Here is a 15418-nt window from a genome sequence, read left to right on the forward strand (position 1 = left end):
AATGACTTCTTGCAATTAATGTTGGTCTGCTGTTCTTGCACTGAAAAAAAAAAAGAAATCACAGTAAGTGGTTATTTTTTATTTGCTTCAAACCTTTTGTATTGCTATTTAAACTGTTATACATGCATTTCAGCATGAAATATGTTAAGTTACTGCACTGTAAACATATTTAAAATTGCAGTTTCATCATATCTGGTGAAGTGCTTGGTCCTATATGTGGCCCTGTGGTATTGTCGATGAAAAATTGTGGCCCCCTCCAGCATTTAAGTTGCCCATCCCTGATTTAAACTGTGCTCAGGCTGCACTGAGCTCTATTGGAAGTGATTTCGACCATCCCGTGCTTTAAATCTGGCGCTCCCCACTCTGTTTAGCATTGCCAGTCACCACACCATTGGTCTGTGCTGCCGACCAATCAGACCAGTTCGTATCTCCGGGCGGGCGGCACGAGCTAATTAACATGCAGGTATCCGTCCAATGGGAGGGCGTGTTTACCCTGCCCCGAGACGCGAGGTACGCAGTTGCACCGGGAGAGAAACCGCTGCTCGGAGATCCGAGCCGCGATCCAGCCAGGCCGGAAGCCCTAGTCCCACAGCTTCCATAGACTGAACCAGTAGGCTCCTGCACAGCCTCAGATGGAAATATTGTAGGATTTCACTCTAGCCACATGGTTTATTTCAGATTTTGATTTTAAATGGGCGTCGCATTTGGCCTTGCTCCTTCCCTCCCTGTGTTTTGTGATTTTATAATTTATTGTTATGCAAGGATTTAACATACCAGTAAGTAGTCATTTTATATACTTGATTTTTTTTTCTGTGGAATAAAATATTTTAAGGGTCTGTTTACTTATTGTAAGATGACAGGGGCTGTATTTTAGTCTAAAATGCTACATGTGACATGCTGTTCATTATACACAGTGCAGTGCTATAATTTATAAAATAACAAAACAGGATGTGTGAGGTGTATCCTATGTGGACGAAATCGATGATTTAATGCAGTGAGCTGACAAAAAAAAATAATTACGTTACATTTGTAGGCCTACTAGCATAATAAATATTATTTATGTTACAAATATCTCTAAAATTATGACTAATAAAAATGTTATTGTTTTATTATATTTTTGGCGTTAGTAGCATTTTTGTAATTTGATAAAATATAAAATTATTGATCGGCAAATTATTTGCATGTTGTTTTGTTTTTAATTGTCCAGTTAGCGACGTGCCAGGATATGTTGCCTATTTTTATGCAACTCGCCACGATTTAAGAGCATTTGATTTTTAAATTTAATTTACAAATCCTCAGAAGAAAAAAATATATATAAAGATATATTTTTTTTAACCTGTCGTTGATTTGTCGATTATAGTTTTAGTCCGGTTACAGCAAACTCTAAGCGGATCATTTGCATGCAGAGGACGGGAGCCGTGTTTCTACCCGGGCCGGCCGAGGTGCACTCCCTGCCGGCCAGCTCAGTCACGGAAGGCCGCCTGTCTCGCAGCGCGTTGCGTCCTATACAGCGTAATTTGATTTATTATCAGCGTTTCTGCTTTCGATTGGGTTCTGTAAATGCAATTGACAGCTGCTTAATGAATTGCATTAGGGGCGTCGATGATTTGAACGGTTTTAAAAATTATAGCGCATATTTGGCGAGAGGAATTCGCACATTTGGAGGCTTGAATGAAAGAAAGCAGCCGTGTGTGTTCACGCCGCTGCAATTAAATTCCTATAAATGAACATTTCGAGCATTTACAAAGTAGCAGTCTCTTCACAGCCTCGTAAATGTGGAATAATTTTATTCTGGAGGTTGTTAGTGGACATACAGAGGGGGCTGAGCAGCATGGCGAGGGGGAAGGTAATGGCTGACTGCAAAGCACTTTCTCAGTATGGAGACAAAGGCAGTCCTGCTGACGGGCGGCCATTCACCTTGGATCTCTCCACAGTCCTCAAACTGGAGATTCAGCTATCATGTATGCAACAGCAAGGCTTAAAAAAACCCTTTACACGTTATTAAAGGACCCACACGTATGCACACACATTAGCTCAGGAAGCCTCAGTGGATGAGGTTTTTTCCCAGGGAGCTCCGTATGGAAGGATTTTATTGTTGTTGATGTGGCACTGAATTGTAGGCTCAGCTGTAACTGGCTGCATGGGGAGATAATAGTGCTGAGAGTGAAATGGCATATATGATAACAATATGACATTCTTACACCTTGTAGAAATTCAATTTTTTTAGGTAATACAACTCATTTTAAAATTATGATTTTTATTTTGCTGTGGGCCCCTTGTAACCCATCTGGAAACCCTGTAGGGACGCCAATTTTGGAATCTTAAATGTAAAACCACATATATTTCTGTAGTGTGTTGAGAAAAATGCAGCCATGTAGGAGTTATTTAATTATTTATTTACTCATTTGGACCTATAAAATTAAGCTGCCTTCTGTTTGCCTGCTTTGTTTTTAATTACTCACAGGCATCACTGAGGCACAGAAAAAAATGGGTTGTCACGTTTAGACGATTATTGTAAAGACAAACGTATTATTTAACCAGTTAAATTACATTTTATTTTAATTTATGCGAATGGCATTTTTTTCCTCATCTGGACTATAATGTATTTTTGTGGCATGGCAGAGGATGTAGCCTTTAATGTATTTACAACTCTATTTGATTACCTGACCTGAAATAGGTCAAGGCAGATGAAGACAGTGAGAGTGCAGTTATTCACATGCACACACACACATAGTCGGGCGCGCGCGCATGCACGCACGCACACACACACACACACACACACACACACACACACACACACACACACACACTGAAAAAAGAGTCCATGTCTTTCATGGAGCTGATGCATCTCTATAATGGAGCGAATTTTAATTATATTCTTATTCTTAAATATCAGACCTCTTTATGGTTTGTTTTGAAACTTTATAAACGGACAGTGCATGTTCCTTTTAGTGCAAATTGGTCGATGCATGATGCATTTTTTTCAATTGCCAATTTTATGATAAACTGTTATTTTGCAGTTTGCAGAAGGTGCAAAATGTAATACATTTGGTGGATTCATGCCACTTTATATGATTAATGTTGTGCAAACTGTGTGAGATGTAGGCTAATGAGAGCTGCATGGAGAGAAAAAAACGCCTGTATCAATCCGAGACAATAGGACGAGCAGGAGAAGGCAGGCAGCGTTGTTCACCTTGAGATGTAGGCTTAGTAGGCTTCCATCATTCTAACCCACCCAAACAGGACAACACTTCCTCCCCTTTTACCGCTTTTACAGCAATCACGATTTTATTTTGAATAAAGAATAAAAGCAGAAGCAAATTAATATGCTTACCATGTTTTGGGAGAGAGTGACAGCTGGTAACTGCTGACGTGGTAGTTGAATTAATTGTTTGAATAAAACAGAGTATGAACATTCTTGAATAATCGAATCTATGGAAACCTAGAATGTGTCAGTCTGTTCGTTGTGCCTGTGTCTGTAGAATATGAAGTGCTCCTCTCCTTGATGCATATTAGGCCTATATCCCAGGCTGATCAATAGAGCTGAATGTGAGCCCGGCTCAGTGGGCTTCTGGACGCCTCTCTGGCCGTTTCTAACTGCGGTGACTTATTTTGCACCATCAGTTTCGTAAATCAGGTCGAAATTTCACGTTTGCAAAAGAAGCCTTAATAAAACAACAGCAAAATCCAATGGAGCGGTACTAATGATTTGTTTTGTTACATTTTTACTGCACTGTCAGTGTTTTTGCATCGCTTAATTCTCAACCGGGCTTTCCATTTTCCTTGATACTGAGCATTGCCTTGGATTTCTCCTTTGACAGAAAAGATGATCGGGGGCTACGTTTTTGGCTGGGGAAGCCTGCGATCGACTGAATGCAACACATAGATCTGAAGGAAAGGATTATTATATGGGTTGCATTTGATTTTCCTGACCTGCCCTATCCGGATTTCGGATTACTCAACATTCTTCGGAATGGAAGGACGGGATTTCGCTGCTCCGGCGCACCTCCTATCAGAGCGGGGCGCCCTGGTGCACCGAGCCGCCTCTCGGATCGCTCCCTCGGGCCACGGCTCTGTACAGCACGGCGGTCACTTCACGCCGGGGAAATACTACCCCTCGCACATACCAATGGCTCCCCACTCAGGTCAGTCAAACAGGCACTGTGTTTTGTCATTACACGAATGTAGCTACTGAAATGTGTGTTCCCATCAACATTTATCTATCTTAAAGCTGGCTGTTGTTTCAAATGCTCTTCTCATAATGTTGCGCTATAAAGCCTGTGCATTTATCAGCGTGAGTGATAGGCTATGGCCTGCATGTGTGGTGTAATACAAGGCAGAATAATTTTGCACAAAAAAGAATAAACAGAGCTCTCACATTTAAATAAACGGTTGCTCAGGTGTGGCTGTTGACAGACTTTCCCTATTCAAATATCAGCTAATAAATGAGGAGAAATTTGATTTACTCTAGGCCTATGATCAGGAATTTTGATTAAGCTAAATCAACATTTATAGCTTAAATATCTCAAAGGCAATAAAGACATCTTAGTTAAACAAATAGCTATTTGATAAGTTAGGTAAATGCCATGGTATTTAAAAATGGCATTTAGGATCTGTTTTAGTTTGCACGTAGGAAGTTGGACAGAGCACACTGGCACTGGTTCCCCACTAGCTCAGGGGCTGAATCTGAAATGAGATTTTGTCACTTCACGTTAAATTGATAAGTGTCACATCGGTGCCATCGCTCAAAAGGAAAAAAAAAACCTTGGGCCATACCCTGAGCCATATAAGCAAGCTGAGGAAGAATGAACAGGTTATGCATGAGGTTACAGTGTATGGAGGTTGCAGGAGGAACAGCCATAGTAGAAAATCCTCCTTCTATATTGGGCTTCAAAGTGTCGGGGTGCAAATGTGTTCACAGTGCATGCATCAGGTTTAACAAGTGACTTGGGTATCTTGTGTACCCAAATGTGCACCTTTACAAACTATACACCTTTGAGGACAGAACAGTGAGAAAGTATGTCTCAAGACAGCTGAATAAAAAAAATCTTCAGCAGCTGTTATTAATTATTTTTAAAATATGGGGGTGGACTCATGTACCTCAACAATACAAGCCATATATATATATATATATATATATATATAATTTTTAAAATCTATGATATTGTTTTGGCATTTGTGCCAGTTTATTGGATTTAATTAAATATATAGCAGCCTTATTAATGTTGTGTTTAGAAAAAATAAATACATTGCAATGGACTGGATCACAATATACTGTTGCAGTGTATTCTCATTCTGCTTTTTATTTCTCTTCCCCCTTGTAAAACAAAAGAGATTTAAATAAAGCACAATGGTGGTGTATTGATTGCATCAAACAGTTACACTTCTGAAACAATTTGCTTTGAAAATATGTTAATGTGGCTTCTATAAAAAAAAAAACCCACATGTTTATGATGTAGCAGCTGAGGAATCTTGGGTCACTGGAAAGCAAAGAATATTTATCCCTTTCAAGTTATTTTATGTAACGTATATCAGCTGAAAGTATAAGTGGGCTCAGTGTAGGTGGCTGTTGTAGGCGGTGCAGCATCAAAGTAAACTGACATTGTTTTTTGTGTTCTGCGTTACATTTTGATTTGTTTATTTGTGTTTTTTGAACGCTCCTACTGTTCTGCCGTACACCTACTGTACAGGCAGCATTGTGGTGGGCTAATCAAATATATTCCTCAAATTCATTGCGTTTATAAAGATTCTGAATTCATTTGCAAAATCATGCTAAACACGAGGGATAATTAGTCATTCAGGAGAATTCATGGGCGCTGTTCACCATTCATCTCTCACCATTCATGTTTGCTTTTGGCAGTTTCTCTCTCTCTCTCTCTCTCTCTCTCTCTCTGTCACACACACACACACACACACACACACACACACACACTGCCTGTGTCCGTATGTTTTTCTCTTATGGATGTTTTGTTGAGAGCATGAAGGGTAATGCTGGCTACAGGGTACAGGTGCTCCCCCAACCAGATTTGGTGTTTCTTTTGTATTATTGTGCCGCACCAACACGAAGACCTACCCTCCAAATGTCATCACTGTTCAATGAGCAGCACAGGTGGTTTATTGTTCTCCACAGCCTCGTCACTAACACATGGGCGTGACTGGAGAGAGGTCTGTCTAATATCCTCCAGATCTGGAGAATGACTTAATTCTTTACATTTCAGGTATTTTATTGAATTAACATGGAGAATAATTTGAGTTCACATTATATCTAAATCCCCTCCAGGCGCTGTTAGAATAATTTTGTTATTGTGCTCTGCTGATGTACAATCTCTGATTTATTATCTTAATAATATTTGAAAATGTCAAGCATGTCATAATGCAAATAGGTGGATGAGACATGAAGCATAATTCACAGTTATTTATGGCTTATATTTTTAAGATGGTGATTTATCAAAACAGCACACAATGCAAATTATAATCCATTTGACACAAGAAGAAAACTTTTTATTAAGTCCAGATTTAATCTAACAAAAAAAATCTCCCCTTTCCCCCCAGCTTTTGTATTTTAACAGTTAAGGTTAATGGAATCTGTCTTGCGTTCCACATAGTTTACCCGACTTTGTACACTGTTCCTACACCTTTTCCAAGGTCAAATTCAAGCACTTTTCTTGCATTTTCAAGCTTTTCAAGCACCTCACACCTGTGATAAATTAAATATTTATATGTGATTACACAATATACAGTATACTGTTTATTTCACTCCTTCAGCACATTAAATTAGCTGCAATTATGCAAAAACAACAAAAATTCTGTTTTTTGACAACATTCTACAGAAAGGTGATACATTAACACGTTTCAAAATGTCTCACTTGTTTTTAAGTAGACCTGGCACCTACATTTCAACCAGTTTTAAGCACTTAAATCAAAATCCAGGCACTTTTCAAACCTTGAAAACGCCACATTAAAATTCAAGTGTTCTAAAGAATCCCCAGCACCCGTAGGAGCCCTGTGTGTAAGAGCAGTCAAATGCTCGTATGTTGTCTGACCAAACTGCTCCCGGACTGTTGTTCGCCTTGACAGGGCAGGTCATTAGTGTCCCTTCAAGTGTCCCGTATGCTAGCAACATTAGCACAACTGAGCATGTTGTTTGCTGAGTGTGTTGGATCCCTTCAGTTTTCTCTGCACTTTCCCCCTGGGGACTAACTTGCACACTGGTTCACATGAATACTTTACAAAGAGCATGAATATTTCAGGGTTGATGTAAAAATGCATTCAGAGGCAGGTTTCTGATGTGGCTCCTTGAAAGGGCTCCTCTGACTTTGCAGAGGTATTTATTGTGAGCGTTCCCTTCACCCTCGCTGCTGTAAAAAGAGTGATGGCGGTTGCGACACCCTCCCATGGCATTGTTCCTTGCCGGGTTACAGAATTTCAACATATTTTTGGAGGAAATCTCCTTTTTCCCCCCATGCACGCTGTTGAGTTTGGTTGCAATCAGGCAACAACAGACACACACTCCTACCTTCTTGCCCACTGAAGCATGTTAGCTTAGAACCGGTAGAGATTCTGTCAGTGTGCATTTGCCTCTGTCCATCTTCACCTACTACAAGCCAGTCATTTGTAATGCATGTCAGGTGGTCGATTTATAGTTTGCACTTGCTGTGTTCTGGGAATGTGACATTGGAGCAACTTCTCTCTGTGCGTTTGCTGATACAGTGAGACAAGGACCTGTAAACTCATCTAATGCAGTTTAATTCAGCCAGTCCATTTACAAGGACTTTGAAATAGTAATTTTATCTCCTGCTGGCTCCGGCGCAGACTTGGAGACAGTCTTCACTTGGCTGTGAGGCCGGGATTCAGATGTTGGATAGTGTCAAAGCAGGAGACACAGTGGAGCTGTCTTTACTGCTGGCATTTATGGCTGGGGGCTCATCTTTCAGCCATATTGTTCTGATCAGTGCGCTCTGGCTGAGGTGTGGCTGTGTGAAAGCAGCAGGGGTTCAGGGGCTGTCCATGGCTGAGCTCTGCTCTAAACACCCCATGTAATCAAAGGTCATATTTGTGTCATCTCGCTCGCTCGGCCTCCCCTTCCTTTACATCTCCCCCATGTCTCCCTTTCCATAAGCTGTCCTCTCTCTCCTCCCCTCCATTTCTCAGTCTCCTTTCTTTCCAGCAGGAAGACCCTTGTGTCTGGGAAGCGATGGTCTTCCTGCCACCTCTGTTTTAGCCACCCTCCCCTGCCCCGGGCCATTGTTGCAGACCCCAGGTTTGTGTGTGTTTTACGGCTGCTGTTAAAGATAAAAAACAGTCCCTTCCACCCCCTTTATTGTTTTCTGGTAGGATGTCCCTGTCATTCCCTTGGTTTTTATGTCCTAGCTGGATATCCGAGCAGCTTCCCCCTTCAAAGGTTAGCTATGCTGTCTGCCTTCTCCCATTTTTTTCCTCCAAAGGGGAATAAATAACTTTACGGAGACTTTTATTGAACGTCTCATTGCTGGAATATCCCATGGGTCTGTGGTTGTTGAGAAGACGCTTCAAAGACAAACACAGGTGTTTGGTGGAGTTAGCAAAGGGCTGGTTACAACCAGGGTCTTTAAAAGAATAAACCTCAGTGAGTGGGTTGTTTGTGGGAAGGGAGGCTTCTTCTTCATGGCCTTGTAGCTCTTGTGTTGTGAGCACTCACAGTTCGTACCCTGCTTCTCTTTGGCTTTACTTACCCTCCCATCCCTGTTAACCCCAGACAAGAGTGCTGGCTGGAGTGTGTTGCATGCTCAGCGTAATTATTTAGCAGCACAGCATCCAGCCGCACTGAAAGACGGTGCCCATCCTCTCTCTCTAAAGCTACATCCACACTGATATGATTTCCTTTTAAAAATTTTCTCACGTCCACACAATTTTCGGAACGAAGCCCCAAAAAACCTCTAAAATTGAGACTTTTTAAAAGGCTGCTGACCCCGTTTTCATTTGACAACTCCCAAATTGTGTTTTAACACAAACAAAGACTTTTGAAAAGTGATGCAGCCACACAGGTTCGCCTTCTTATTGTGTCTGATCAGTCACATTTGTGATCTTTTTCAGGGATCATACAAAGTTGTGAAAGTTTTGAAAATGCTTACTTTAATCCATTACATTTTTACATTTTTTTTTTACATTGAAAAGTATTTGGTTTTTAACATAGTCTGGTGTTTCATCTACACAATCACTCATGTAGAATAAACTGCATCTAAAAGCAACCAACTGCAGAGCAGACAATCTGCTTCCCGTTAACACAGGCACACACATGCCCAGCGTACATGAATCGTCATGTAATATGCATATTTTAGGCGTGTTAGTATGGGCAGATTATCTGAAACTCTACTAAAATGCTCATGTCAGCAGATATAGTTATGTTTTAAGACAGGGTATTAGTGTGATTATATTATGAATCTAACAATTTTGGAGAGTTGGTGTGAGAAAATCCAGTGGTGAGCTTCACCTGAGTCAAAAGAAAACTGATGTCCCAAATAACCCATGTTAAATATTACATTAAAAGGCTATTTGTCACTGGGAGCCACTGTGGTGGGGGTACAGTGACAGAACAAGGGTCTTAGGCGAAGTTCCATCTGACTTGCACCGTCCCTCTCTCTTTCGCTCCGGCTCTGCAGAACAGAGCGAGAACCTTGGCCTGTTGTCAGGCTCGTTTGTGGATTGTTGTGAGATGACACGGTTCAGACGCGGTGTCACAGGAGTCCCCCTGAATGGTGGAGGTGTTGCTTGGCATCCTACACCTGGCTCAAATAGCACCTTGCCCAGTGCTGCCGCCATCTGTCACCCTCCCCTGACACTCCCACTGGAAGCCCAAATGACTTGCAAGGGCAGTGGATTGCTTTGAAAGGCTAAATCCCTTGTATTAAGGGTGTGCCATATCATATTGTTCACAATTATACCGGTATAATTATTTTATGAATAAAAAAAAATACATATTATCATGATATTGGCATCATTACTACATCTTGACGTAGTGGCATAAAGATTTCCCATTAATTTCCTAGATTGTGGCGGCCCGCTACAGTCTCATGTGCTGCTCTAACGTCACATTTCAAGTTACTGAAAATACACTATTCATAATATAAAGTTATTTTGCATTATGTCTCAGCTTAGAGTGTCACCCGTCAGTCAGTCAAAACCCCGACCCGCACCTCTCCGCCCCCAGACCCCCCTAACCAGCTGTTTTTCAACACTGTCTGGCTATTCCATGTCCTAGTGGAAAGCCCTGTTGACTGTGAAAAATGTTATGTGAGGTGCTTGCTCACATTTAGTTCTCAAAGTGGAACGAGATTGATGCATTTTACTTAAAAATGTACAACATTTTCTCCTGGTGGGGCATTCCCTTGGACCCCCTAGATGGTTCATTTTTAAGAGTCAAGAGTATTATGTATTATTTTAGTTTTATTTATTTATACAGACAAAAAAAATAATATTTTCTATATATTTTTCAGTATTTTGCAATATCGTCAAGAATATCGTTCTTGCAAAAATCCCCTGAAATGTCGTGATAATCTTTTAGGGGCCATATCGCCCACCCCTACCTTGTATATTTTCAAATACCTTCGGAAACAAGTGTAGCATACGCTCGTGGAATCAGCCTTTAACATACGTTTTTGTCACTATTAGATCATCATTCCAGCTGTCTGCAAAAAAAAAAAATAGAAACCAGCATCTGGAATCCATTACACCCAGGTAACTTAAGTGACATACTTGATGTTAGATATGTAATTTAATCAGTTCAGTTGCTTTGCCTTTTTTTTTGCTCATCAGCAAATCTGTCCACAGAACACTAAGGCTTACCCCAGTGTTCAGTAGGGGGAAAAAAAAGCAGGGGTCTGGCTTTGGATGAGGAATTTGGCTTGTGAGTGGCCATGCTGCCTCAGAGACGGGCTCTTCAAACAGACCGCCACCCACACTACACTGTGTGGCATGGTGCCACAGAGCCCTCGCCTCGAGCACGGGGCGTGTACACAGGACAAACACAAAGGAGACCCACGGGTGAGAGTGACGGGCAGGGTAATACCTTCCTGTATCGGATTTCAGCGCATTGGATTTCAAAACCTTCCCATCTATTTTTACACTCAACACGAGGAAGTGAGAAGTTGCAATAAGAATCCAACAAGGCTTTGAAAGTCTTTTGTTCACTTCCCATGACGAACACACACACACACACAACTTTTAAGAAAAGAAGAAAAAAAAAAAAGCTGGACTGAAAATGCATTGTTGCAAGATTGAATAGACTGATACATTCACCCAAAGTCAACCACTGCTGTTTTGTTTGTGATTTGGATCTCTCTCTCTCTGTTTTGCTCTTTTTCTTTCTGTCTTTCTCCCCCCAACCTCATTCTCCCGCCCTCTCCCAGTATCAGGCTGCCTCTCATCAGGCAGCCCCAGGCCCACCTCAGTGCATTGCCGTATTGCATGTGACAGCTGTTAGACATTATTAACGGCTCAAGCAGAAAATCCAGATTACTTGTTTTTTAATTTCAATTTTATTATTGTAATCGTTCAGTGAAAAGAACAAAAAAGGGCCGTTGCCCTATTGTTGTTAGCAGATTTGTGGTCAGTGACAATACAGTATGAGCGTGTGTGGTTATGTTTGGGTGGGTGGGTGTTTTTTTTCCTCTGTGTGTGTGTGTGTGTGCGTTAGGCTGTGTTCTCCAGACACCCCCCACCAGAGCCGAGGCACCCTGTGGTTGGCTGTGAGGCCCAGACAGGTGCATTGTTAACCCTCTAACGTCTGAGTCTGTCCCTTCTGGATCTGCTGCAGGATTTTATGCTCGTGATGAAGCTTGTGTAGCAGTTCCGCTTTTCTTGCGTTACGCTCTTTCTTCACACATAAGAGCAGGGTATGTGCAAAGTCTTGGAAGTTTGGAAAATGCTTAATTTAAATGGTTATGTTCTAAAGTATACACAGTATTTTAAGTGTTTTAAACTATATGAAAAAATGCTTAATTTTAGTCATAATCTGATGTTTCATCTACACAATCACTCATGTAAACCAAAAAACTTTTTAAATGAATGATCCCTAGTCTTATTTGTTTGAAAAAAAATGTTTTTTTGTGTGTTCACTTATCATTAGATAATTCCTCTGTTGATCCCTTGGAAATAATCAGGCATTAAATAATCGTGATCAAAACAAAAAATATGAACAGTTGGTTAAATAAACAAAATCAGACTGTACTTTGATTACTGTGGGTATAAACAAATTCTGCAAACTTTATTCTTCCATGTGACAGTAAAGGCTTTAAGGGCCTAGAAATATTTGTTTTATGTACCTTGAAAGTGCTTGAATGTTACTCTTAAAAAGCTCCAAGAACCCTATAAAAAGAGTTCAGAAAATCATATTTTTTATAAAGCATACATCCTGTCCAGTTCTACCAATTTCTGCAAAAGAAAATGTCGAAGTTTCTATTGTAGCTCCAACATGTTGTTAATGCATGGGACTCCTGTTCCTTTATGTTTTTGTCATATTTTCTGTATACTAGGCTTTGCCCTTTCAAATAGCAGACTATGATCCATAAATGTAGATAGTATATGGTGGAGGGGCAGGACTGAGACCAGATAAACTCAAGTAATGGCCGACGATTCGGCGACTGTCAGTGGGAACGGCGGGTGGCGGTGACACACTGTACCAAACAATGAGGTGCGCTGCTAAATATATGCAGAGATTTGCCATTAAATATACATGCAGCATGCCTCTCAAGGATGTGTCAGCCCTTTTGTGAGAAAACAAAGATTAGCATCAGGAATTCCATTTTAATAAGTCTCTTGGGACCATCCAACCAGCTGCCTAGTCCTCAATCCAAAGGGAACTTGTTGCTCGCTCTCTTTCTCATTTTTTTTTTTTTGGGCTCTGTCTCTCTTGCATGGATTTCCTGTGCTCCCTCTGACATTGATTAGAACAAAAATCCTGCCTTCTCCCTCCCCTTCTGCTTTATTTGTCAAATCACTTGTTTTACAGCACAAATTCTTTCATGTATGCATGTTGTCTGTTTGATGATCCATGTCCTTACACTGTTTGCTCCTCCCTGCAGTCCCTCCACCTCCTTTCTTCTCTTTGTCCTCCATGCTTCTCAGAGTGGTTCCCTCTCTACGCGCTACCTCGTTCTAAAGGTTTTTTTTTTTTGTCCCCTCTGCCTGGTGTGACCACTAGGCTACACTGCCTCCTCTCTCTGATACAGTACGTGTCCTGAGGATCTGGGGCAAATGACTGGCTCCTCAGCAACAGATGTGTGTTTGTCTGCTGGTGCTGCATGCATTAGCTTTCTCTGCTTGCCGTGCACGGCCACTGACCTACCCTCTGGTGGATGTGGGGGAGGGGACGGAGAGAATTTGTGTGTGTGCACGAGAAAAAGACACAGACAGACTGAGGGAGAGAGAGAGAGAGAGGGGAGAGCGACGGCAAGACTAGATCCACACTGTCACATGCTGTCATACACTTACTGGTGCATTGCGAGCAGACACACAAAAGCACACACGCGCGCACACAAAACCTTGCACGTCATACACACTCACACATCTTGCTTCCCAGGAGGCCGTGGGGCCAGTGGGACAGAGCGAGCTTGAGAGTCTGGTTCGTCTGTTTACATCTAATTATAGAAACAGGACTATTTCTGCAACCACTGCTCCAGCTTTTTTATATTCTTACGAGAGAGAGAGAGGGAGAGAAGTGAGAGCGAGGGAAAAAAAACAAAGCTTTGACAGCCTTTTCTCACAATGGTGAACGGTTATCTCATCCCCTCAGCGCTGCTACAGTCTGCAGGCTCTCAGTACAGTACAACAGGAGGCAGGGGGGGAGGGGGAGAGCGTCTTGTATCGTATTCTCTCATCCTCATGTAACATGAATGTGCAAATTTACGAGAAGCGAGCAACGGCAAACAAGGCGATGTGTTTTCCCCATTAGCCTCGCTGATACATTCAGTTCACAATAAGGAATAGAAAAAAGAGAATAATTTCTTCACCCTTGCCCCGCGGGCTCTCGCTTCAACCCGCTGGAAAGTGCTGTCCATCACGGCAGTCAAAACAAAAGGAAGAAAGAGTTGATGTTAAGGATTAGCGTTGTATAAAATGTATCTAGTATTAAAGAGACAGGGCCAGTGCGGTGGTTAATCCTCAAGCTTGGTGGCTGATATCCAGCTGAGTGGCTGTTGTTAGCCAGGGGGGCCTGAAGGGGGGATGCTGTCAGCCCTGCCAGGTGAGAGCCAGATCAGGGCAAGGTTGGGCCTGTGTGCTTCTGGGCCTGACAGGTTGCAGCCTCTTGCAGGTGCTTTCATAAAAGGCCCCCAAGGCCAAATGCACCGCCCGCTGGATGCAACCTGAGCCAGGTGCTCCCCATCCCCCACCCAAATACATAAACCACTACATAATGGCAATGTGTGCTTGCATACACCCCACCGCCACCACCCACTCCGTCCCCTTTATTCTGAAACATGGCAGGTAAATTAATTGGCTGTGAGTATGTAACATATATGCGGAGATAAAGGTGCGCTGTCTGGCCGAGGCGTAGCGTAACGGCCGTAATGATGGCTCCATTGTGTTGATGTTGAGGGGGGTAGTTAGTGGCAAAGCCAGCGGGGCCCTTGCTGGAGGGCTGGATAGTCTCTGATTAATAGTGGGGAATGCTTTGAAGTGACACCCAAGTGCACCGGCTCACAGGCTAATAGCAATACCATCAGTATAGGGAGCGCTCCCTCTTCCTTAGTCTTCATTAGCTAACGTTTCCCCAGCGCTATCTGGCCACCCTCCCCTCACACGCCCGCCTCATCTACAGAGAGCCTTTAGGAGCTCTCAGGTTTTTATTTTTGCAATTGTTTCATGATTTCACTGTCATTTCTCTCTGTCATGTTTGGTAAAATGGTAGCGTTTTTTTTTCCAATAAGGGAGGAGGGAGAGGGAAGGCAGAGAGGAGGCTTTTAGTCACAGAGCTCCACCGCATAGGTGAACTGTGGCACAGCCTAAAGACTTGTGGGATTGATGTGGCACAAGTGGGACATGGCTGGGGACTATTCCCAGGACCCATTTTGATCTCCCATACTGACAGACGAGCTACAGCTGTGGGTGTGTCTGTGTGTGTGTGTCTGTGTGTGTGTGTGTTTAGGAAGTCGAGGCGGGAAGGCAGGGTTGGGTCTGTCAGCTGTTGGAGTAAAGTAAACTATTAGCGGTGGGAGAAGGCAGTGTTTCCAGTGAAGAATTAGAACCACTTCTAATTGCAGTGAGGTTGGGCTATGATTACATGCTGGCTAATGCACTGACAGACCTCTCACTTGGCTGGCTCTCAGAACGCTGCTGAAATGGCTGAATGCCTTTTGGTTATACAGCATAATGGGAGGGTGTGTGTGTGTGTGTGTGTGTGTGTGTGTGTGTGTGTGTGGGTGGCTGCCTGTGTGAATCTGTG

At 42.4% G+C, this 15418-nt stretch overlaps 1 protein-coding gene across 1 annotated transcript in view; it reads left to right on the forward strand.

Moving 5' to 3' along the window:
• Positions 1 to 540: 540 nt before the first annotated feature.
• LOC131983042 (BAH and coiled-coil domain-containing protein 1) overlaps positions 541 to 15418 on the forward strand; it is a 71561-nt gene continuing 56683 nt past the window's right edge. The window contains exons 1-2 of the mRNA XM_059347611.1: positions 541 to 776; positions 3822 to 4145. Of these exons, the coding sequence (XP_059203594.1) occupies positions 3974 to 4145 (172 nt within the window). The 5' untranslated portion in view covers positions 541 to 776; positions 3822 to 3973. The remainder of the gene's footprint in view (positions 777 to 3821; positions 4146 to 15418) is intronic.

This window comes from Centropristis striata, chromosome 13 (assembly GCF_030273125.1).
Source record: "Centropristis striata isolate RG_2023a ecotype Rhode Island chromosome 13, C.striata_1.0, whole genome shotgun sequence".
Taxonomy (NCBI): Eukaryota; Metazoa; Chordata; class Actinopteri; order Perciformes; family Serranidae; genus Centropristis; species Centropristis striata.